Source organism: Salmo salar, chromosome 02 (genome assembly GCF_965601325.2).
Source record: "Salmo salar chromosome 02, fSalSal1, whole genome shotgun sequence".
Classification (NCBI taxonomy): Eukaryota; Metazoa; Chordata; class Actinopteri; order Salmoniformes; family Salmonidae; genus Salmo; species Salmo salar.
The window spans coordinates 78,601,787-78,625,386 of record NC_138292.1 but is presented as its reverse complement, the minus strand read 5'-3'; the positions used below and the strand labels follow the sequence as shown (position 1 = coordinate 78,625,386).

Below are 23,600 nucleotides of genomic sequence, written 5' to 3'. Positions count from 1 at the left end.
GTGTAAATGGTTAAAACTACAATTTTGATGTTTAGCTGGTCAGTCCTTACATCCATAGCTCAGTCTATGAATTTGAGCGTTTACATTTCTCCATTCTAATCCCTCAGCTGATGTGAACGCTTTGCTGTTGTTGGAATCCCAGATTGCTCCTTTAATTAAAGTACCATTTTTTATGGTATTAAGAAGCTATTTGCTGAGTAATAAGTCCACAGTCACAAAGGAAGTGTATGTAGGCCTACGTGTTTTTAATCAATGCTCAACATTTCACCATGAAAATCATATTTTATGCAACACAGGAAAATGGTAAGACTTTGATCTTCACTACTTTGGTCTTGTTTACTCAGCAGCTTCTTTTCCCTGTAAGAAGAAAGATAGAATATAATGGATCAGTAATAATAATGAACATGATAAATATATGGATAGAATATAATGTATCAGTAATAATAATGAACATGATAAATATATGGATAGAATATAATGGATCAGTAATAATAATGAACATGATAAATATATGGGTAGAATATAATGGATCAGTAATAATAATGAACATGATAAATATATGGATAGGCTTGGATCAAATATAATGGATCAAGTCTTTAATACTCAGTGCTCAGCTTGGATTTTAGATGTTGAAGTACTAACTGAATAACTCTTATTAGATTGTTTAGCCCTTCCTGAAATGTTCTTCTTAGAGATCTTAAATACAGTTGAGTGTAAAAGGTCAGTATTGACCTCAGTGAAGACTGAATCATAGGTGGTGCTGATGTGGTCATATCTGAACATGAGTCAGGTATAGGTTTAGCAGCAGTTCTGTACCTTTCCAGAGTCACGGGTCTTGGCTCTGAGCTTGTTGACCTGAGTCTCAGCGATGTCAGCACGCTCCTCAGCCTCCTCCAGCTCATGCTGAACCTTCCTGAACTTAGACATGTGCTGGTTTGCTGCTTCCTCCTGGGTGAGGAAAAGAGAGGGAGAGCAGAACATCAGCATTTAAAGTTTGAAGCTTCAGGCAGCAAATTAATATTCTGTTTTTAAAGGTATTTAAAAAAATAAATACAAAAAAAGACAGCTTTAGGATAGTAATGTATACAGGGAGATAGATGATACAGTAGAGTAAGTGAGTTAGCGGAAATGGGGATCAAACCGCTGCCTCCAGCACTACCACTAGACCAGCCCCCAGCGCAGCAAACACTCAGAAATGTTGATATTTTCTTAAGCAATTACTTGTAATATCAATTGAGTCATTGCTGACTGGTGTGCTGTAGCAACACTTCAACTAAACCACATGGACATTACGTTTTGTACGGATTTTTTTTTCTTTTTTCTCCAGAGTATTTGACTAAGTCTGACTCACCGCTTCCTCAGAATGCCTCTTGTAGGCCTTCACTTTCATCTGCAGCTTATCTACCAGGTCCTGAAGTCTGCCAACATTCTTCTTATCCTCCTCAGTCTGTGGGAGAAGAGCAAAGAATCAATGTCACAATAGTTTTATACACAAACCTGTCTGTTAGTGTCAAGTGTGTGAAGATGGCACTTTCTCTTTCTCTTACCTGGTAAGTGAGCTCCTTGACTCTGCGCTCATACTTGCGAACTCCCTTGACCGCGTCTACACCTCTTCTCTGCTCGGCCTCCACCTCAGTCTCGAGCTCACGCACCTTTGTGGAGAAATACATGTAGGCATTTGTTTGAGGTGGTGAAATCAGACGTAACATCTATTTGTAAAACAGAGGTATAGTCTTCTACTCAGTCAAGTCATTTTATTATTTTAATTGAAGGGGTCTGTAATAATATCACATTTTCAATATCTGGGTCAGTGGTTCCCAAAGTGAATTTAAATTTCAATGTGTTTATGAATTTTTATAGCAAGAACAGATTAAACCGCCAGGGATCTTTGGAAAATGTTTAGAGGGTGCAATACATTACAATGTAATATTATTCATCCACAATTTATGTTATTAACTCTTAGATAAACAACGGATCTGGGAGTCTCACAACTCAAATTCTTCTTGTTTATGTAACATGACTATCCTTGTGGTCATGGGTTTAGTGGTGTATGGTGCAGTACCAATATGGCGACTAGAGGCCGCCACTCGCATGTTTTAATTTTGGGACATTTCTTCCATTATGGAGCTCGCGCTATGGCAGTTGAAATTAGTTCGCCAAGTGAGCCAACAGCAAGACAGAAACACCGACATAAATACATATGTATATCTTTATTTTGAAAGTAAGCGAGTGGAAAAGCACCATATTTAAGACGATAATGTTTCTGGAGTGTGTGCATATGTTTGTTAAGATGATATGTTGTGTTTTCAGGTTTTATGAACTTATTAAAGTCCGCTAGCCTACAAGCTAATTCAGCCATTAGCCCGCTTGCTGGTAGCCCCGCATAGCAACGCTAGCTTCCCTAGCAACGGCCGGTGAATGAGACGTAACTATAAAGAGATAAATTATTACTATGACATTAATCAGATGAATGTGTATTGTATTGTGTGTTGACATTTATTGTGAATTATTATTATTATTATTATTATTATTATGAATGAAATGGTAGATTAGAAGAAGTCTGCTGAGACAACAGTTTAAGCCTGAACGAAGCAACTAGATGAATACATTTTAATTTATTTAAAGGTCTTGGATCAACTCCACTAAATAAGTGTACAATTATTATAATTGGTTTTGTTGTGATCATAAATGCACTGTAATGTAAGCTTTAAAACTGCAACATTTTCTCTCTGATGCAAAGAGGGGGGACTTAAAAATGTTATTTCCCAGGGCCTGAGACTTGATTAGTCCAGTCATGCACTGCAGAAGTCATAGTAAATCTGTGTGGATGCTATTTTTATCGCACTTTAAAGTAAGAGTTGTGTTCTGATATTATGAGGGGGTCCCTGATGAATTCGCTATCACAAAAGTGGTCCTTGCAACAAAACCGTTTGGGAACCCCTGATCTAGATGGGTTATTGAGAGAAAAAGTAATTACAAAATGCTCCTGTGTATTTTTACATTATCAAATACATTTCCAGCAATCTGTCTTTCAATCCACCCTAATCCCCCCTGCTGATAACTCACCCTGGACTCCAGTTTCTGGAGCTGCTTCTTGCCTCCCTTCATGGCCAGATTCTCAGCCTCATCCAGGCGGTGCTGCAGGTCCTTGACTGTGACCTCCAGGTTCTTCTTCATCCTCTCCAGGTGAGAACTGGTGTCCTGCTCCTTCTTCAGCTCCTCAGCCATCATGGCCGCCTGGAATAGTAGTTTGTTTAATTTATGCACCAATTGGCACCAATCATAATGTTCCTCTGAGATCTTTGTTGTTCGTAACCAGCCCAGCTACCATTGGCCCTTAGGGACAAATCAAGATGATGTAATTCAAGGACTCACATCAGTTATTGCCTTCTTGGCCTTCTCCTCTGCATTCCTGGCCTCCTGGACGATGTCGTCCACCTCTCCCTGCACCTGCACCAGGTCAGTCTCCAGCTTCTTCTTGGTGTTCAGAAGGCTGGTGTTCTGAAGAAGGAAGATGATTTGTTGGACTCTGAAGAGAACTTGTAAGTCACAAGACTGAAATTATGAAAGTCTAATGCAAACACTGTCAAATTCCAGATGTGTTTAAACTGGATGCTTGGTTGAGTGTCATAAGAAATGGCTTTGACCCATACCTGGGAGTGCAGCAGTCCAACACGCTCGCTGGCATCTACCAGCTCAGTCTCAGCCACTTTGCGGCCTCTCTCTGTCTGCTCGAGAGCAACTCTCAGCTCCTCAATTTCAGCCACCATCAGACCGTTTCTGCGCTCCACCATGGCTGCCTGCTCCTTCATGTCTTCTGCGACACGGACAGCATCATCAAGGTGCAATTGGGCATCCTGTGGTTCACAATGACATACGTTCATTAGCACTTGTGGAAGTAGGGGTGATTCACAAACAAATCCCTCTCCATGTTCAGGCTTTTGAGCCTGATGTCCCAGTCCCTTTACCTTGAGCTGTCCCTGGACGTTCCTCAGCTGTTTCTGGGCCTCAGCGGCCTGCCTGTTGGAGTGGCTCAGCTGGATCTCCATCTCGTTCAGGTCTCCCTCCATCTTCTTCTTCACCCTCAGGGCATCATTCCTGCTCCTGACCTCAGAGTCCAGGGTGCTCTGCATGGAGTCAACCATCCTCTGGCTGTTCCTCTTGATCTGCTCCATCTCCTCGTCCTTCTCAGCGATCTTCCTGTCCACCTCACCCTTGATCTGGTTCAGCTCCAGCTGCACACGCAGAATCTTGGATTCCTCGTGCTCCAGTGTTCCCTGGACAAACAGAAGCAGTCAGGAAAATCATGTTCAATACATTTGGATGTAGGAATTAAATATATATGACTACAATAAACTCTAATACAGGGATCATTGGACTGTAGCTGGGGCGTTGGCTAGTGTAACACCGCTTTTCCATCAAACAGCTGTAGTTTGTACCTCAGCCTCTTCCAGAGCAGTCTGGATCTCAGACTTCTCTGTCTCCACGGTCTTCTTGGCCTTCTCCAGCTCATGGATGCTCTTGCCAGTCTCTCCGATCTGCTCAGTAAGGTCAGAGATCTCCTCTGCACACACACACACACACAATAAGTTTAGACTTAGGGGGGTTTAGTGGATATGCCAGTGCGCTGAATTTGACATTAAATCATATTAACAGTTAATTAATTAACAGCACTTCATAGGATCTTGCAAATCTAATCGCCGACCACTTATTTGGAATATTCAAAGGAATACCAACTACAAGTAAAATATATACAAATTATACTGTACTTGATATTTCTGAAATGTTGTAATATTAATGTTGATGATTGCAGTTCCCTCCATTTTCAAAACACTAGTCAAACATGAGCCAAATAGAACTGCTGTCAAATGCTCACGTTGCAGGTTCTTGTTCTCTCTCTTCAGAGTCTCCAGATGATCCAGAGCCTCCTCGTAGGAGTTCTTCATCTTGAAGAGTTCAGTGCTCATAGAGCGAGCCTCCTTCTGAGCTCCTTCCAGCTCAGCCTGGCCCTCCTCATACTTCTGCTTCCACTCTGCCAGAACCTAGGAGAATCCATGGGATTTTCATTAGAAGTCGTAGATGAAGAGTTTTTAAATTAGAAATATGCAACAATTATACAATTGATAAAATGTTTATGTTTATTCATTTTCACCTTGTCAAAGTTCCTCTGCTTCTTGTCGAGGTTGGCTGCCAATGCGTTGGCTCTCTCAACGTCAATCATGAGGTCCTCCACCTCTCCCTGCAGCCTCTGCTTGGTCTTCTCCAGGGAGGCGCACTTGGAGTTGGTCGCCTCAATGGTCTCCTCGGCATCCTGCAGACGCTGGGCCAGCTTCTTCCTGTTGGACCAGGAGTGAGAGATATGTTACAATACATATTGATGTAACATTTTCTCATAGCCTTATACCACCCTCACCATCCAAACCATATCTGAGTTTTTTGTTGTTGCGTGCGACTCACTTGGCCTCCTCCAGCTCCTCTGTGCGCTGGATGGCATCAGTTTCATACTTAGTCCTCCACTGAGCCACCTCACTGTTGGCCTTGGACATGCCGCGTTGCAGCTCTGCCTTGGCCTCCTGCTCCTCCTCAAACTGCTCCCTCAGGAGATCACAGTCATGGCGGGCAGACTGAACACCGTGGGCCAGTGCGTTTTTAGCCTGTGAGAAAGAAAGAGAAAGACAAAGAATGATTAGAGAGATAGTCAAACAAATTACGGTGAAAGTCTCTGAGGGTGGTGAGACAGTAGAAGTCTCTCAGGGTGGAGAGACAGTAGAAGTCTCTGAGGGTGGAGAGACAGTAGAATTCTCTGAGGGTGGAGAGACAGTAGGAGTCTCTGAGGGTGGAGAGACAGTAGGAGTCTCTGAGGGTGGAGAGACAGTAGAATTCTCTGAGGGTGGAGAGACAGTAGGAGTCTCTGAGGGTGGTGAGACAGTAGAATTCTCTGAGGGTGGAGAGACAGTAGAACTCTCTGAGGGTGGAGAGACAGGAGTGTCTCCGAGGGTGGTGAGACAGTAGAATTCTCTGAGGGTGGAGAGACAGTAGAATTCTCTGAGGGTGGAGAGACAGTAGAATTCTCTGAGGGTGGAGAGACAGTAGAAGTCTCCGAGGGTGGTGAGACAGTAGAATTCTCTGAGGGTGGAGAGACAGTAGAATTCTCTGAGGGTTTAGAGACTGTAGAAGTCTCTGAGGATGGAGAGACAGTATAATTATCTGAGGGTTTAGAGACAGTAGAATTCTCTGAGGGTGGAGAGACAGTAGAAGTTTCTGAGGGTGGAGAGACAGTAGGAGTCTGTGAGGGTTTAGAGACAGTAGAAGTCTCTGAGGGTTTAGAGACAGTAGGAGTCTCAGAGGGTGGCGTAGTCACCGTCTATATGAAGATATAACTCTAAACTCTGTGGACTGGGAGTCCATTTTGGGTCCCTTACCTTGACCTCCTCCTCAATCGCCCTCTTCAGCTCCTCCACCTGCTGGGTGAAGGCCTGTTTGCCTCTGGTCAGCTGAGACACCAGGGCTTCCTTCTCCTCCAGCTGGCGACCAAACTCACCTGCAGGGACAGAGGGACATCTTGTTAATAGGGTCTCTGTACTCTAAGATTGAAAATGGATTCGGAGGTATCGTAGGGCAATGTTTGGTGGTGAATAGTACAGTAGAAATGATGTGTATATAGCCCCCAACACGTTATTGCGTTTTACTGAAGGAAAGCATTGGCTTGTTGTTCATTGTTGATGGTACCATTTTCTGTCAGGAGTCTGGCCCTCTGTCCGCTGATGTCGTTGACCTGGCGAACATTCTCATCATTCTTAGTCTTGAGCTCGCTCAGCTGGTCCTCAAGAGTACGGCACATCTTCTCCAGATTGCCCTGTTAGTGAAACATGTTCCATCATTACTTTATATATGGGACTTCTGTCAACTTCAGTTCACTTGAATGGTAATGTAGTTGACCCTCCTCAACACTGCTTTACCAAAACATTACTACTCACCTTAGCCTTGGCGACGGCCTCCATGTTGCTAGAGAGGTCATCAATCTCCATCTTGTACTCGCTCTTCTCCTTCTCCAGCTTCTGCTTGACGCGCTGCAGGTTGTCGATCTGCTCCCCGAGCTCAGCCACACTGTCGGCCTGCTTCTTGCGCAGAGCGGCGGCTGTGGCCTCATGCTGCAGGGTGGATTCTTCAAGATCACGACGCAGCTTCTGGAACTCAGCCTCACGCTTCTTGTTCATCTCAATCTGAGCAGCAGTGGCACCTCCGGCCTCCTCCAGCCTCTCGCTGATCTCCTCAAGTTCCCTGGAGAGATCAGCCCTCTGCTTCTCAACCTTAGCCCTGGCAGCACGCTCAGCCTCAATTTCCTCCTCCAGCTCCTCAATACGGGCCTAGAACAGGGGGCAGGAGCAGGGGGATGAACACTACAATACAGTTGAAACAATTGAACCTCACAAAATTATAATAGTATGTATATTTAGCATAAATGTGTTTAATAAAAAGCCAGTTCCACTAATATATTCAGTAGACAGTGTCCCATGCAGGAACCAAAACAACAATGTTCAGAACAACCATCTTCCAACCTACTCAGCCATCAGAAACCACCGGGAAGCATGTGTGCTACCAGAATAATGTTTTCAGGAAATGATTCAAGTCTGTGCTTTTCTGTACTGGAGCTTATATCCTGTACTATACCTGGAGTTCCTTGATCTTCTTCTGCAGCTGAGCTCCCAGAGACTGTTCATCCTCAACCTTGCTGAGGAGCTGAGTGGTCTCAAACTCCTTCCTAAGAAACACAAACACATCGATTGCTTAGTTAGTTTTTTTTTTGATAGTGTAAAGGGAGAGAATCATACCATTCACTTTGCTTTTAAGAATACCATTCAGGTGTTAATTCATAATTACAAGAATTAGTCAAGAACAACCATTATAGCAGGTAATACTGTAGTCATTTGTTTATGTTTACTTCTTGATTTTCTCATCAGCTTGCTGCTTGTCATTCTCCAGGTCCATTATGGACTCCTGGGCCAGTTTCAGATCTCCCTCCAGCTTTCTCTTGGATCTCTCAAGGTCCATACGGAGCTTCTTCTCTTGCTCCAGAGAACCTTCAAGCTAGAAGATAAAAACACATATATTGTTCAAATCTAAACAACTGAAGATAATATCATCTTACATACTATCATGGCCAAAATGTCCAACTCCACTCACGTCGTCCACTTGCTGTTCCAGCTTGGTCTTGGCCTTGGTCAGAGTGTTGACTTTGTCCTCCTCTGCCTGCAGGTCATCCAGTGTCTGCTGGTGGGCCTCTTGGAGGGCTTTCTTCTCCTTGGTCAGCTTGGCAACACTCTCATCCATAGACGCCATCTCCTCTGTCAGGTTTTTAACCTGTAAATGGCCACAACATAATTACACTTCACCATAAATGGGAGATTTAGATTGTTATATATTGTTATACATTGCATTCATTTCATTTCGCTAACAAATCTCATCAACACTAGATGGCAGTGTTCACAATGTCAGTGTACTGAATGGAAGTCATAAATGAGAGGGATCAGAACATTCAACTGAAATTCCACTATTGTGTCTTAATTTTTCCTGCACCCACAATACAACTTGAATTCCATTTCTGTTAAGCTATGTTTTGAGTTGATTATTGTTTGGATTATTGTTTGGTTAGACTGTCTATGGTAAGACACAAGACCTTGTTTTCAGTGGCGTGCTTCTCCTTCTCCACTTTGGCCAGGGTGAGCTCCAGGTCATCAATGTCCTTCTTCAGCTCAGAGCACTCATCCTCCAGCTTCCTCTTCTTGGCAGTCAACTCAGCATTGATCTCCTCCTCATCCTCCAGCCTCTCGGTTGTCTCTTTGAGTTTGGCCTCCTGCTGGATCTTGCTCTTGATGAGCCCCTCGCACCTTTCCTCAGCATCGTTCAGACTCTCTCCTTCCTGGTTTCAGAACAGGAGTAAACAAATCAGAGGCCTCACTTTGTGTATCAAAATATACATTTTACTCAAAGAGGTCAGAGCAAATCAATAGAAATTCATGAAATATATACAATATATAACATGGGCAATAAAAATGTGTGAGTTAACAACATACTTTACAGTGTGTTCATATTTGTGTGTATGTGTGTGTGTATTCATGTGTATGTAAATGTGCCCATACGAGGGTAGGTGCTGACTCACAGATGCGACTTGGAGTGCCAGGTCGTTCTTCTCCTGCGTCAGGGACACCAACTTCTCCTCCATTTGCTTCTTTGTAGACAGAGCCTTGGCCAGGTCTGTCTTCATTTTCTCATAGTTCTCCTTCATGTTGGCCAGCTCCTTCTCAGTCTCAGCGCTCTGCAGCAGGGGCTTGATCTTGAAGTACAACTTCATCCATGGCCAGGTTTTCACATTCATGAATGAGCGGATGTTGTACTGGATGGAGTAAATTGATTCTCTGGTCGACAGAAACGATGGAGTGGCATGGTGAGTCATTAGATGATGGAATTAGATGAACAACAAAACAGAACCACCTGTCACTGTTTGTTTACAGATGAGCAAGGTGGCTAGGGAAATGTAACCCTTCCTAAATTCACAGATAGTGGACTAGATGCAAGGACTGACAGGTTATGCTAAGCTCATGATGTATTTTATATTCTTCAAGAATTAGAAGGTAAATACCACACATTTAAATGACAGTTGAACAGCCAAATCCCAAACTGCAGCTATAAAGCTAGAATCCTTAGTTGCTACATCCATTTCTGGACTAAATTAATTAACCCAAAAGCTTTAGTTGACCATTATAAGACGTACTTTCTCATTCTGAACAGCTCACAGCATTTACAATATGTAAACATAATGCATTAGATACAGCTGGTTGACAGAAAGCTTTGCCAAGATGTCTACTATTTCTCACCTCCTCTCCATCATCTTGGTGAACTCTCTCCTCATGAGGAATCCCCGGCTGAGAGCCTGGAGCATGCCGACTAGAGAGGCCAGCTTCTCATCTCTCATCTCCTCCAGGACACCCAGCAGACCGGCTTTGAAGAACACCTGAGACACAGGTTAACATGGTCAATGGAACAACAGATGCTGACAGATAGAAATGTTGGAATCAAAAGAGGGGAACAACACCACTAGATTGATTTAAACAACATTAACTTTGATATGGTTACAAACAAACCATGTGATAGGTTGTTTCTATGTTGTTAGTTATAAATTAATAGTTATAGATTAATAATGTTCACAGATACAGATAACAGCATTCATACCACTCTAACACAATGTACATGAAAAATAGTTTAGTTTCTCTTCTATACTTGTGATGCATGAATTTGAAGAAAAACACTACAATGTTTTTCCACCTTTTCCATTAGTTAAATGAAGAAGAAAGAACAAAAGGATGGATAGATCACCTGGAGAGATTTTATATGGTACGGGTTTAAATTATCATTGAAGTTGTGTTTTGTTGTCAGCTTTTGCTGTAGGTATTTGACTGACCTTGGTGTGTCCAAACTTGTAATCCTCGTGATTCACATCAATGGACCCAAGCAGCTTCTCAGAAGCCTTCTTGTTGTCCATGAACTGGCCCTCAGGGATGACACTGGCATTCAGTACTTTGTACCTGAATGAGGGGACAGTTTTAAAATATGCCAAGTTGTAATTGGTTGGTTGGTTATACAGTGAGGTTCAAAATGATTGGCACCCTTGATAAAGATGAGCAAAATAGACTGTATAAAATTAATAATACAAATGCTGAGATATATTGTATGGTCAAAATGCTTTTTGGATTCGAAACAAATATGTATATGAGGAAAATAACCCCATACCTACTGTAAAATATGTATATGAGGAAAATAACCCCCATACCTGCTGTAAAATATGTATATGAGGAAAATAACCCCCATACCTACTGTAAAATATGTATATGACGAAAATAACCCCCATATCTACTGTAAAATATGTATATGAGGAAAATAACTCCATACCTACTGTAAAATATGGTGGAGGATCTTTGATGTTATTGGGCTACTTTACATCAAATGATCCGGGGGCTCTCGTTAAGGTCAACGGCATCATGAACTTTACCCAGTACCATGACATTTTTGCCAAAAACTCGGTTGCCTCAGCCAGGAGGCTGAAACGTGGCCACAGGTGTGTATTACAGCAAGACAATAACCCCAAGCACACAACAAAATCCACAAAGAAATGGTTAATCGACCACAAAATCAACATTTTACTATGGCCGTCTCAGTCTCCAGACTTGAACCCCATTGAAAACCTGTGGTTTGAACGATGGATATCAAGGATCTGGAAGGATTCTGTATGGAGGAATGGTCAAAGATCCCTCCCAATGTGATCTCCAATCTCATACAACATTATAGAGAAAGACTCAGTGCCATGATCCTCTAATTGAAAACAGGGGTGTCAATAATTATGAGCCCTATCTTGAAATAAAATATGAATTGTTAAACAAAATATTTTTCTCTGAGTATAAAATAATATCATTGTCACAAATGCTTGATCATACAATATAGCTCAGTGTTATTTATTTGATACAGTCTTTTCTGCTCATCTTTATCAACAGTGCCAATCATTTCTCTGTGTGTGTGTGTGTGTGTGTGTGTGTGTGTGTGTATGTGTGTGTGTGTGTGTGTGTGTGTGTGTATGCTTGCATGTATGTACCTTTGCTTGAAGTCAGCATAGATAATTCTGCTGGGGAAGCCCTTTCTGCAGATCCTGATACCCTCCAGTACACCATTACACCTGAGCTGGTGGATAACCAGGAAGTTCTCCATCAAACCTGATAAAACAAAACAAGTCTCTTTTAATACTCATAAACAGGTCATTAAAGATTGGAATGGTTGAGGTTACTGATACTGTACTGATAAGATGACATATTTAACTCAATATTTCTTGTACCTGGAGTCTTCGACTCGTTGGGGATCAGGCAGCGCACAAAGTGAGGATGAGTGCTCCTCAAGTTGGTCATCAGCTTATGTAAGTTCTCCTGTAAGAGGGTTACAAACCATTTTCTCAGAAACCATTTATAATAATTGCACTTTTTAAAGGACTGAATATACACATTTCAATAGCTCACCCTGAACTGGGAGGACACAGTCTGCATGGAACCACCCTTCTTCTTGCCTCCTTTCTTGGCTTTATCTGTTAAAATGGGGAAAAGTAAAAGATAACTAGAAAAGTACATTCCCTAGAGTGGGTGGAATAAATAGAATAATAATAATAATAAGAGTATGTAAGAAATCTAGAGTGGTCTTGTCATCAGCAAGTACACTAATTATAAACTGGAGAATCTCTGGTTAACTTCACACTTATCTACAGGCAAATGCTGCCAATGAGATTGTGTTAAATAAGACCTACTGCATGATTAAATTAACCAAGTCTATGAGTAAATCAACCTAGTAATAAACGTTGAGAAATTGTGATTCATTCTAAGACTTTAAAGAATATTTGGGTCTGAGTTGTAACTAGTGCCTAATTAAATATTGTGACATGATGCTAGTCTTACCCTCAGGAGGGGGAGGGGGATATAGGGCAGCCAAAATTTTTACTCCGGACTTTCCATACAGTTGACAAACTGAGTCGTTCAAGGGGTCCTTGTTCTTCTCCAGCCAGCCAGTGATGTTGTAGTCCACAGTACCGGCATAATGCACCAGGGAGAAGTGGGCCTCTGCCTTGCCTTTGGCAGGCTTGGGCTTCTCAAACGCCTTTGTTTTGCCAAGATGCTGGGCATACAGCTTGTCCTTGAAGGTAGTGTCTGAAGACTTGGGGAACATGCACTCCTCTTCAAGGATGGAGAAGATGCCCAATGGCTTTACGAAAATAGATGTATATCAAATTACTGATATTTCCATTTAGGATCACAATCATTCCTTTAGTAAACATTCTATTTGAGGATTACATTCATTTTGGGGTACATAATAGGAAACATATTGAGTTCTCAAGATAATATCTCACAGAGGACTCACTATGATCTTCGCTTTTGCGGTCCATTACAATCTTCACAGACAGCTTACCTTCTCAATAAGCTCAATGCAGGCAGCCAAATCCATGCCGAAGTCAATGAAGGCCCAGACGATTCCCTCCTTCTTGTACTCCTCTTGCTCCAGGACGAACATGGTGTGGTTGAAAAACTGTTGCAGTTTCTCATTGGTGAAGTTGATGCACAGCTGCTCCATGCTGTTGTACTGTTGATGGAATTTTAAAAGGGATCATTTCATCATACAAGGCTGTAATCAATCTGAATCACAACTAATTGTCTTGTTCTGGCCTCATACTCACATCAAAGATCTCAAACCCGGCAATGTCAAGCACACCGATATAGAACTGCCTTGGATTCTTGGTGTCCAACATCTCATTGATACGGATGACCATCCACAAGAACATCCTCTCATAGATGGACTTGGCCAGAGCACTGACTGAGTTATTAACCTGCAATGATAATACCTCAAATTAATACATTCGCTATTGACCGTGTCTGGTGATAAGGTGATAAGACCTTGGGATAAACAACATCACTATTTAAAAAAGCAATGCACTCGTCCCCAAATAATTCCGGTGCTCAGAAAATGGTAGATGCTGTGTTTTGCAGTCTTACCTGAGCCACAGTCTGTCCCTTGGTCACATACTCGTTGCCGACCTTCACTCTGGGGTAGCACAGAGCCTTCAACATCTCAGCTGAGTTCAGGCCCAGCAGGTAGGCGATTTTATCAGCCACTGGAGAGAGAACCAACAACAACAGATTCAATGACACTTGATCGCTTGTTTCTGATGTCACACTGACAAAATAGTTTGGATAACTTTTAGGTGAGGTTTTGATTTTCTCCCATATTCATCATTTCAAATCATTTCTGGAGGTGGGAATTTGGTTTCCAAAAACTCTCCTGCATGACTTTTGTAATGTAAATTCTCCACTAAAGACGAACACTCAATGTAAATGAATCCTTCTTTATTAAGAGTAACATTGTTAGACTAAAATGAAAACAATGCCTTCCAATAAGGAGAAAGTTATCATGTTTGTTTTGCATGTTTCTCAACCTTACAATAGGGGTAAAAGCAGAACATTGTTTGAGAGTGATCCATGTGTATTAGCAGTAGTGATTGAGAGGCTTTTCCTACTGGAAAGAGCTATGTCCTAGTTGAAGGAAACTGATAACCCATGTTCTTCTGAAAGGGGAAAGAACACTCACTTAATGGTGTTGAATGACCTTTGCTCTGACTTTCTGGTGAGGCCTGATCACTCAAAGGCTAGAGACACTGGGTGAGATTTCAGTATAATATGTAAATGCTGGTAAATGCTATTAAGTAGTGTATTGCTGTTGTTGTTTGGCTTCAATACACATCTCACCAGATTGGGTCTGCTGTTCTCTGACTCCCTGACCCTGTAACTCTGCCATGAGGTTGCCAATATGATAGGGGAGTATAAGCCAATTTGCAAACAGTTGGGATTCTCTTTGACACTTGAAATGGTTTGAACAGTTGTGATTCTCTTTGAAATTTGAATTAAGAATATTGGGAATGTAATAATTTGTCATGCAGTGAATAGTTATTCTGGATTTCCTGAATCAGAAATAGCCTAAACTGTTGTTCTGGTCTGTCCTCTCTCGGGGTTATGGCGAAGGTGACCACAGATGGTATCTAGATGCATGGAAGGGATCATTCCGCCGAAAACAGTGTGACCCTCAACCCCTCCAAACTTATCACATGCTACTTGTGCACTGGCCGGAAAACGGATAAGACAGAATGGACCACAAAGGGTGGTGGCGGCGGCTCAGGTGAGTGTTTCGTCTGCTTGGGGATATTGAAATCGGGACATTATCAAGGGCCATCCACACTGACAGGCATGAGTTCCATGTGTACCATTCTGAGGATGAACTGCAACGCTATCTTAAGAAGAAAACAAAGAGACGCCAGAAGAATGAGTGCTGGGAGGGAGGAGGAGTGGTCAACCGTTACCCGTAATTGATTTAGTATTGTCCAAACTGGTTTATTTGGGGGTATTAGGTTGATTGTGGGGGTCTGCACACTGTGAAATGTTATTTAGTAATTTAGAATAGAAATGCATTGAGATACCGATCTGTCACTAACATGCCACTGGCGAACAGTGTAAGACAAGGACAAAGATATGTTGACATGTAGTACATGTACACACCCTTGTCTTTAGATGTACATTCTGCCAGTGTCGGTGTGTGCTAAGTTGAGAGTCTTAAATTAAAGTCATAGATTCAAGAAGCATGGGATCATTTATCAGTAGTTTAAAGAATGATTCGAAAAGCTGAGAAGGAGAGAAAATGATTAAACATGTATTCTCTATCTTCACTGTTCAAGGCAATATGTATTCTAGGTGGTGTGGAACATGTGAGTGATCACCGTTCCAGATGAGGGACTAATTATTTGACTTGGCCGCGTTTTAGTATGTTTCTTAAAGTGGCCTAGTAGCGGTAATTCATGTGTTATGGTTTAGATGGAATGATCTATGTGGAACTGTATTTGTGGCCGGTGGCAAAGTACAAAGGGGGCATGTCTCTGAGACAGAATGTTTCTACAAGAGTGAGATAGGAGTCATATCGTAGAGCTAACTATATAGATTATGAACTATTGCCGTATAAAACTGTCTTATAGCTTCACTGTTTTATATCATTATATAAATTGCTTATTCTCAAATAGCTGTTTGTGTATGAGTCTGGGTAATTAACAAAGGACTGAGGCAGGCTGCAAGAACGTGGACTTCCTAATCTGAAGGCTTCTCCTGACTGATATCAAGACTGAGAGACACCACCTGAATAGCCACAGAGATTCATTGTACATCCTAGACTCAGAAGGGGAGAGGGCTTGTTTGGGAAAACAATAATTATACTTGGGAAAATAATCATTATACTTGTTGACTGCATATTTGCATGAAAAATAGAGGCGAAGTGAGGATGACATGATGTGGGAACACCTCTCCTGTTGCCTGATGAGGAAACCTAGGTGAAAGCATGAGACAGCGTTTTTAGATCCTTCATTTTTTTATGGACCCCAGCAGAACAGTATCCTAAAGGTATAGAGTCAGTCAGGCTAGGGGAGAGTGGGAATCATCATGTTATCAGGTATAGAGTCAGCCTAGAGTCAGGCTAGGCTATTACTAACACTGGTCATATTCACTTTTTCTTTTTCTTTTCAAGTCTCTTAGGAACCAGAAGGTTGAAGAGAAAGTCCAAAGCTTCAGTTCTCCCCTGCCGCTTATGATGTTTCTATTAATAAACTTATGTAATGAAACATGTGTGTACTTGTATGAAAGGAAGGGCTTAAGTTAAACCATTCTACTACAATGGTTTTACAAGTGTTAGACCTATGGAATAAGGATAAGTTATTAGTTAGATTGTATAACCCATAATGAAGGGTTTGAAAGGATAAAGTGTCATTTTATGTGTTGATTTCACTTACTTTTATAGAAGTATTTTGATAGAACCTCCTTTGCTAGTTTAAGCCATAATCTAATGCTCACCTTAACATGTTACAATAATTATAACGGAAGTGATAGAAGGAGGGAATGTGATGGAACATTTTATGTTTGTGTGTTTTCAGATTAATGTTGCTTTTTCTAAAAATGCTTTTTCTTATTACCAATTATGTTGGTTTCATGCGAGTGACTGATTGTACTCACTATCGCTGTATAAGCAATTTGGCAGTACGCCTAGAACATTGCCCCGGGAACCAAGAGGAGTATCTCAGTTTCAAGGTCTCAGCTTTGGGAGAAGAAGCCTCGTGAGGTATGGGTCAGTTACATGCAGGAACCACCGTTAATAATGAATAAGGTAAATCATGCTGATATGACTTGTTTGTGTAGCAGTATATAAGGACTGAAAGGGTACGCCCTTGTCAGAGTTTTCATCAAGCTTGTATTGAGTTTGTGAACCTCTCCAGTTACTGTTAATAAAGATGGATTCATTTACATTAAGTGTGCATCCTTAGTGGAGAATTTCCATTACACTTTCATGTGGCACTGTCTGTCTTAGGTGTTCTATTTCTATGTTTGGGACTGGGAATGGGACTAATGCTCTACATATTGTATATCTATGAGTGGGACTCACCCTCTGTGCCGTCTGGCTCGGCCTGCTCCTCACGCTGCTTCTGCTTGAATTTCAAGTTGCCATGGTGCACTACAGCTCCTGTCAGCTTGTATATTCCAAGCTTCTCCTCATTAGTGAAGCCCAGGATTGTAATGGCTTCCTGGCAATAAAGAAGAAGTACAAAAATGACGTTACGCTACAGTTCTGTGCTCACTCCAGAACGAATGGGATGGATAGATTTGACTCTTGGCCAACACATTAGTAGATGGCAACACAAAATGAGTTTTACACAGTTCCACAGGGCACTTAGTGGCGCTCTCTTGTGGATGTCTTACATGTATGTGCCTCAAGGTGAAGTGTGAAGGCATGAAAAGTTCCTTTATGTTCATGCTTAACTAACACAAGGCATTTAGAATCAAACAAAAATACATGAAAATTACTAGCAAGTTGGAATTTCACAGACCTTCAGTGTGTATGGTGGTCCTACCCATTCTATATCTATTGTTTGGTTAACCCTTTGTTTGACTCACATCTGTGGCATCCAGCTCTTCATTGTCGTTGATGCTGGCCACAGCAATCTGACCCTGGCTGCACATGGGGAAGTCGTAGGGGTTGGTGGTGAGGAGCGCCAATTCTGTGGACAACGGAGAACAGCTTGTCAGTTAAATCTCTTAGAATTCTGCTGTCCTACCTTTACAGTATCTCTCCCTCCTTTACTCAATAGATGGACTCAAGGATATATGTAGTATATAATAAATAGCATCAAAAGAGGAGACTGAGACTTGTGGACTAGTGCATCACAGTGCATTACTTGATAGATCTTTCCCAAAGACCTTCCAAATGTCTAGATGCCTTGTTACCTTGGATGTAATCATTGTAATAGTATTATTAGTGTGTACTATGAATATTTTTAACAAGTTCCACAGATGGGGGTGGGAATAATTTCCCCTGGACCTCTACTTTGTCGTACCAACTAGCTCAGGTTTGTGGCCTGTCATCATCTGGAAGAAGATGTGGTAGCCTCTCTCATCGGGAAGCTGGAAGGACACTCTGGACTTCTCCAGCAGGTCTGAGAGTGAAAGAGAGAGAGCGAGTGACACAAAGAGAGAGAAAACATAAGATGAAATCAAATTTGATGTTAAGATCTCCAAAAAAAACAATCTGTGTGAATGTAGAAAATCATTGAGAAACAATCAATACCAACTCACAGGTCTCAATGTCAGCTTTAGCCAGTTTACCAGCTTGGAAGTGAATCCTGATGAATTTACCCTATAGTAGAGCATGGAGGTTAGTAATAGGTCAACAAATAAATCTAACATTTTATTTTGATAGACCCCTTTAAATGTTACAGTTTGTTGGACATCTATTGATATAACAATAGGGAACTACTGAAATACATTTTTTCCAATATAAGGTAACTTCCACAGTATGCACTTCATACTTACAAAGCGAGACGAGTTGTCGTTCCTCACTGTCTTGGCATTACCGTAAGACTCCAGCAGAGGGTTAGCTGCAATGATCTGATCCTCAAGAGACCCCTGATTGAGATAAACACAAGTTGCTCAGAAATGGGAAAAGTGGTAAAGTTTGTTTTTCTCTATGACTTGAACACTTTTCTTGAAACATGATTCACAAAAAGTTTGCTCAGAAAACCAAACTGAAATGTGATTAAAAGGCAAACATAAGAACAACCTACCTGCATTTTGTTGGGGTCTGCTTCCTTCTTGCCACCAGACACTGCAATGGTGGCAAAGTACTGGATGACACGCTTGGTGTTGACAGTCTTTCCTGCACCGGATTCTCCACTGGTTTATATGACAGAGAAAGAGGGGTTTTAGGTACATGTCCGAGTGTCAGATTGGCTTTCACCAAGAAATAGTATAGAAAAATACCTGTTTTCTAACATAAGTAAATATTCCCTTTCATCGACTCGTTATTACACATAGCCTAATGTCATAATCCATTCATAATGTCATGTATTTCATCACACCAAGTGACCCAATGTATTACAATAGAAATTCTTTCTCAAGTGACATTTTAGTAAACAACTTACGTAATCAGGACGGACTGGTTCTCCTTATCTGGAACCAAAATACATATTGCTAATCATACTCAAGCAACATTATGGGTACATTATTGCATTTGTATAATCATGAATTTAATTTTGGAACATTTTCCATTCATGGATACTGAAATCAGACATTCCCAGCAAACTGTTCTAACCTAGACGAGTAAACTCGAAAGCATATTTGAATTTGATTTGATTTTACACCCAACAATCCATCCATCCATCCATCCATTAGCACTTATGGACTGTGAGATCTATATGCAGTTATGGACATCCATAGAGCTCCATTTTTATGGATTGTCTATCCGTGTGAGAGACGACGACTCGTTCTCGACCTTTAAGTCTGTTGAAATTCTCCTGTCTTAGCTGGGTTCCTGTATGAACTTAAGTATTCTCCCTCTCTATCTCTGAGGACCAGAGCCCTAGGACCATGCCACAGGACAACCTGGCTTGATGACTCCTGGCTGTCCCCAGTCCACCTGGTCGTGCTGCTGCTCCAGTTTCAACTGTTCTGCCTGCGGCTATGGAACACTGATCTGTTCACCTGACGTGCTACCTGCTGTTTTTTGACTCTCCCTATCTCTCTCTTTCTACCGCACCTGCTGTCTCGACCTCTGAATGCTCGGCTATGAAAAGCCAACTGACATTTACTCCTGAGGTGCTGACCTATTGCGCACTCCACAGCCACTGTGATAATTATTTGACCCTGCATGTCATCTATGAACGTTTGAACATTTTGTATGGCCTTAATGGCCATATACTCCTATAATCTCAAGCCAGAAGAGGACTGGCCACCCCTCAGAGCATGGTTCCTCTCTAGGTTTTTTCTTAGGGTCTGCATTGCTTGGTGTCTAGGGTTTCAGGCTGGGTTTCTGTATAAGCACTTTGTGACATCTGCTTATGTAAAAAGGGCTTTATAAATAAATTTGATTGATTGATCCATCCATCCATGACAGCTCGTACCAATCATCATGAACTGAAAGGCGTTGTCAGAGACGGAGAAGATATGTGGTGGAGCCTCCACCCTCTTCTTCCCTCTGTAGGCGTTGACAACCTCTTCGTCGTACACTGGGAGCCACTTGTAGGGGTTCACCGTGGCACAGAAGAGCCCAGAGTAGGTCTGGATGAAAGCATAATTAAAATAAAGGATTAACAAAATCAAATGTACTTTTACTTGGATTTATGTGAGGATGTGGGTGTACTTTGGTATACTGATGTGCGGTCTACTGTATTGATATGTTTTGGTTTCTACCATTTAATTATGTCTAGTACTGTATGTGTGTATTTATTATGTTCATGTATGTGTGTATGTATATGTGCAGGCCTCTTACATAGATCATCCATGCTGCATAACGCTCTTTGAGGTTATACAACACAGAGGCTTCATTCAGGTAGGTCATCATGGCCATGTCCTCAATCTTGTCGTACTTAGGGGGGTTCATCTCATAGATGTCTGCATCTTTGAACTCTTTTCCTTCCTGAAACAGTCAGAAACCTAGTTTACACGCAGATCAAAGTAGACATGACTGAATTCTTTTTGCTCATTAAATATAAGTTTAATAATTAAAAAAAATGCATATCCACATTAATCCAACTACTTTGTTATCACCCACTGACACATACCTGGAGATTCTTGACTAGTCAACATGAGAAATTCCATATAATTTTTAAATAGCAGCAATAAAATGTATGTCTTTGAAGATTATATTCTGCTTACAAAAAACATTGGAAGTTTGTTTTTGCATTTAGTTGACTTTTCAAGAATTAGAGTGATTGCACAAACTTGAACTTGAATACTTTTCAGATCAGGCTTACCTCCTTACTGCCGTCAGGGTTGGTAACTGTCACAGTACACTTCCCGTCGGCCCTGGCAGTGACTAAACCCTTAAGGTACAGCTCCACCTTGTCTGTCACATAGCAGGCGTTCTTTGAATCAAAGGGCATGGCTTGTGCCTCCATCCTCTCCTTCTCAGACTTACGAAGGTATATGGCAGCCTTGCCGTAGACTTGCATCTCCGCGTCCGTACTCATGGTGACGGATAACTAGGAAAGAGATGAAACAAGAAACATGATTGAATCTGTGGTGCTTCCTCCCCATTCAACAGAGTTAGGTGAGTGGTATCTCTCTCAGAATATTCTCATCACTTTTTATGTGAAGACTGAAACCGTCTCACCTTCTTTTCCCCTCCTACAGATGAATGTGTACTTCTTGGAGGACCCTGTGACACATTAGGGTGTTGTGAAAACACACAAGTCTAAAGCCTTATCATTTATTCCCTAAAAGGCTAGAAAACATTTAACTCAATCATTACATGTCAAATTCAACTACAGGTGCAACTGGTAACTTTCCTTTACTACACATCCACACATTCTGTTTGGAATTCAAATAAATACCCCTGAAAACCCAGTTACATTCCAGAACACCCTTTCAAGTGCAGGAGCACCACTTTTTACTGTAAATGAAAGTTACAGATTTGAAGTAAAACACATAATAAAAACAACATTATTTTTAATGCCACTTGATTTAATATTGTAAAATCTTACAGAACTAAATTCAAATAGTGCAGTTAGCTACTGCCTCAGATGCTGAGTGCAAGGACGAGACACATTTAAAAATCTAAGGAGGTGGAGCGGTCTTACCACAGAAGAAGAAGGTATCTGACTTAAGGATGTTGGGGCCTCAGCCTCCTTATATCTGGTTGGAAGTGCTAACCAAGCAAAAGTTAATTATGGACCACTCTGGGAAAGGAAATGAATTGGATGAGAGACCTGTTTATTTCTGTGTATCACTAGCACCTCCCACTTCCAGGAGCACCACACTCCCATTACATGACTTTTTAATGTTTGTCTCCGAATTGAATTTCTGTGAATTAACATAAATGACAGATTTCATTACCAATATCAAAAGTTTGTTTAATCTAATTGATTCCAATGTTCCTACCACTGACCCTCAAATACTGTAGTGGGATCCATGTTGCCCCAACACCTTGAAATAGTTTTCATTAAATCTAATCTGACCTTATTTAGTTCCATTTTAGTGGCATTAATCCTCATCAACAACTTTATATATATGTTCACCTACTTTTATATTGTTTAGCTTGTAAACACATCTGAACTGTCTCCTCACCTCATGCTTGTGACAGAGTTGGCCGTTACCTCGTGCCTTGCTTAGTTTGATTTATCACCCTGGTGGAACCATATTAAATTAAGATTTAAAAGCTAGAATGGAAACATTTAGGCTTTTAATTACAGCTCATAAAACTGTTAAATATAATGTTTAGGTAAACTATATATAAACATACATACAAGTATGTGAACACCCCTTCAAATGAATGGATTCGGCTATTTCAGCCACACCGAATGCTGACAGGTGTATAAATTCGAGCACACAGCCATGCAATCTCCATAGACAAACATTGGCAGTAGAATGGCCTTACTGAAGAGCTCAGTGACTTTCAACGTGGCACTGTCATAGGATGCCACCTTTCCAACAAGTCAGCTCATCAAATTTCTGCCGAGAGCTGAAGCACGTACAAATCGTCTGTCCTCGGTTGCAACACTCACTATCGAGTTCCAAACTGCCTTTGTCAGCACAATAACTGTTTGTCGGAAGCTTAATGAAATGGGTTTCCATGGCCGAGCAGCCGCACACAAGCCTAAGATCACAATGCCCAATGCCAAGAGCCAGCTGGACTGGTGTAAAGCTCGCTGCCGTTGAACTCTGAAGCAGTGGAAATACGTTCTCTGGAGTGATGAGTCACGCTTCACCATCTGGCAGTCTGATGGACAAATCTGGGTTTGGAGGAAAGCTACCTGCCCGAATGTGTAGTGCCAACTGTAAAGTTTGGTGGAGTAGGAAAAATGGTCTGGGGCTCTTTGTCATGGTTCAGGCCCGGGCCCCTAAGTTCCAGTGAAGAGAAATCTTAGCGATACAGCATACAATGATATTCTAGACAACTCTGTGCTCTCAACATTGTGGCAACAGTTTGGGGAAGGCCCTTTCCTGTTTCAGCATGACAATGCCCCCGTGCGCAAAGCGAGGCATATACAGAAATGGTTTGTTGAGATCGGTGTGGAAGAACTTGACTGGTCTGCACAGAGCCCTGACCTCAACTCCATCGAACACCTTTGGGATGAATTACAACGCCGACTGCGAGCCAGGCCTAATCGCCCAACATCAGTGCCCGACCTCACTAATGCTCTTGTGGCTGAATGAAAGCAAGTCTCCACAGTAATGTTCCAACATGTAGTGGAAAGCCTTCCCAGAAGAGTGGAGGCTTTTATAGTAGCAAAGGGGGGACCAAATCCATATTAATACCTATGATTTTGGAATGAGATGTTCGACGAGCAGGTGTCCATATACTTTTGGTCATGTAGTTTATCAACAGTATGATAGTCGTTCCACTAAATGAGTCTCTTTAGCATCCCTTTGACACTTTAAGAAGAAATTGTGCACCAATATTGCATTTTAAAAGCCTGTTATAGTAAATGAAATGCTCTG

General features: G+C 41.6%; 1 protein-coding gene across 1 annotated transcript; it reads right to left on the bottom strand.

The window, feature by feature from the left end:
* Positions 1–224: 224 nt before the first annotated feature.
* Positions 225–21,769, bottom strand: LOC145850263 (myosin heavy chain, fast skeletal muscle-like). The gene is made up of 41 exons (XM_082967336.1): positions 21,740–21,769; positions 21,274–21,318; positions 20,915–21,142; positions 20,431–20,577; positions 20,063–20,219; positions 19,085–19,112; positions 18,728–18,836; positions 18,477–18,569; positions 18,240–18,300; positions 18,002–18,100; positions 17,562–17,665; positions 17,053–17,191; positions 13,578–13,696; positions 13,262–13,411; positions 12,997–13,167; positions 12,489–12,792; positions 12,060–12,124; positions 11,882–11,969; positions 11,645–11,762; positions 10,460–10,583; positions 9,876–10,012; positions 9,161–9,416; positions 8,678–8,920; positions 8,185–8,361; positions 7,943–8,088; positions 7,672–7,762; positions 6,978–7,367; positions 6,730–6,856; positions 6,423–6,541; positions 5,458–5,654; positions 5,153–5,336; positions 4,877–5,042; positions 4,440–4,564; positions 3,969–4,277; positions 3,654–3,857; positions 3,376–3,501; positions 3,067–3,237; positions 1,548–1,652; positions 1,352–1,447; positions 817–948; positions 225–357 (listed from the first exon to the last, which is right to left on the bottom strand). Exons 3-41 carry the CDS (start codon positions 21,128–21,130, stop codon positions 337–339), a joined length of 5,814 nt encoding a protein of 1,937 aa, XP_082823462.1. The 5' UTR covers positions 21,131–21,142; positions 21,274–21,318; positions 21,740–21,769; the 3' UTR covers positions 225–336.
* Between the last annotated feature and the right edge of the window lie 1,831 nt (positions 21,770–23,600).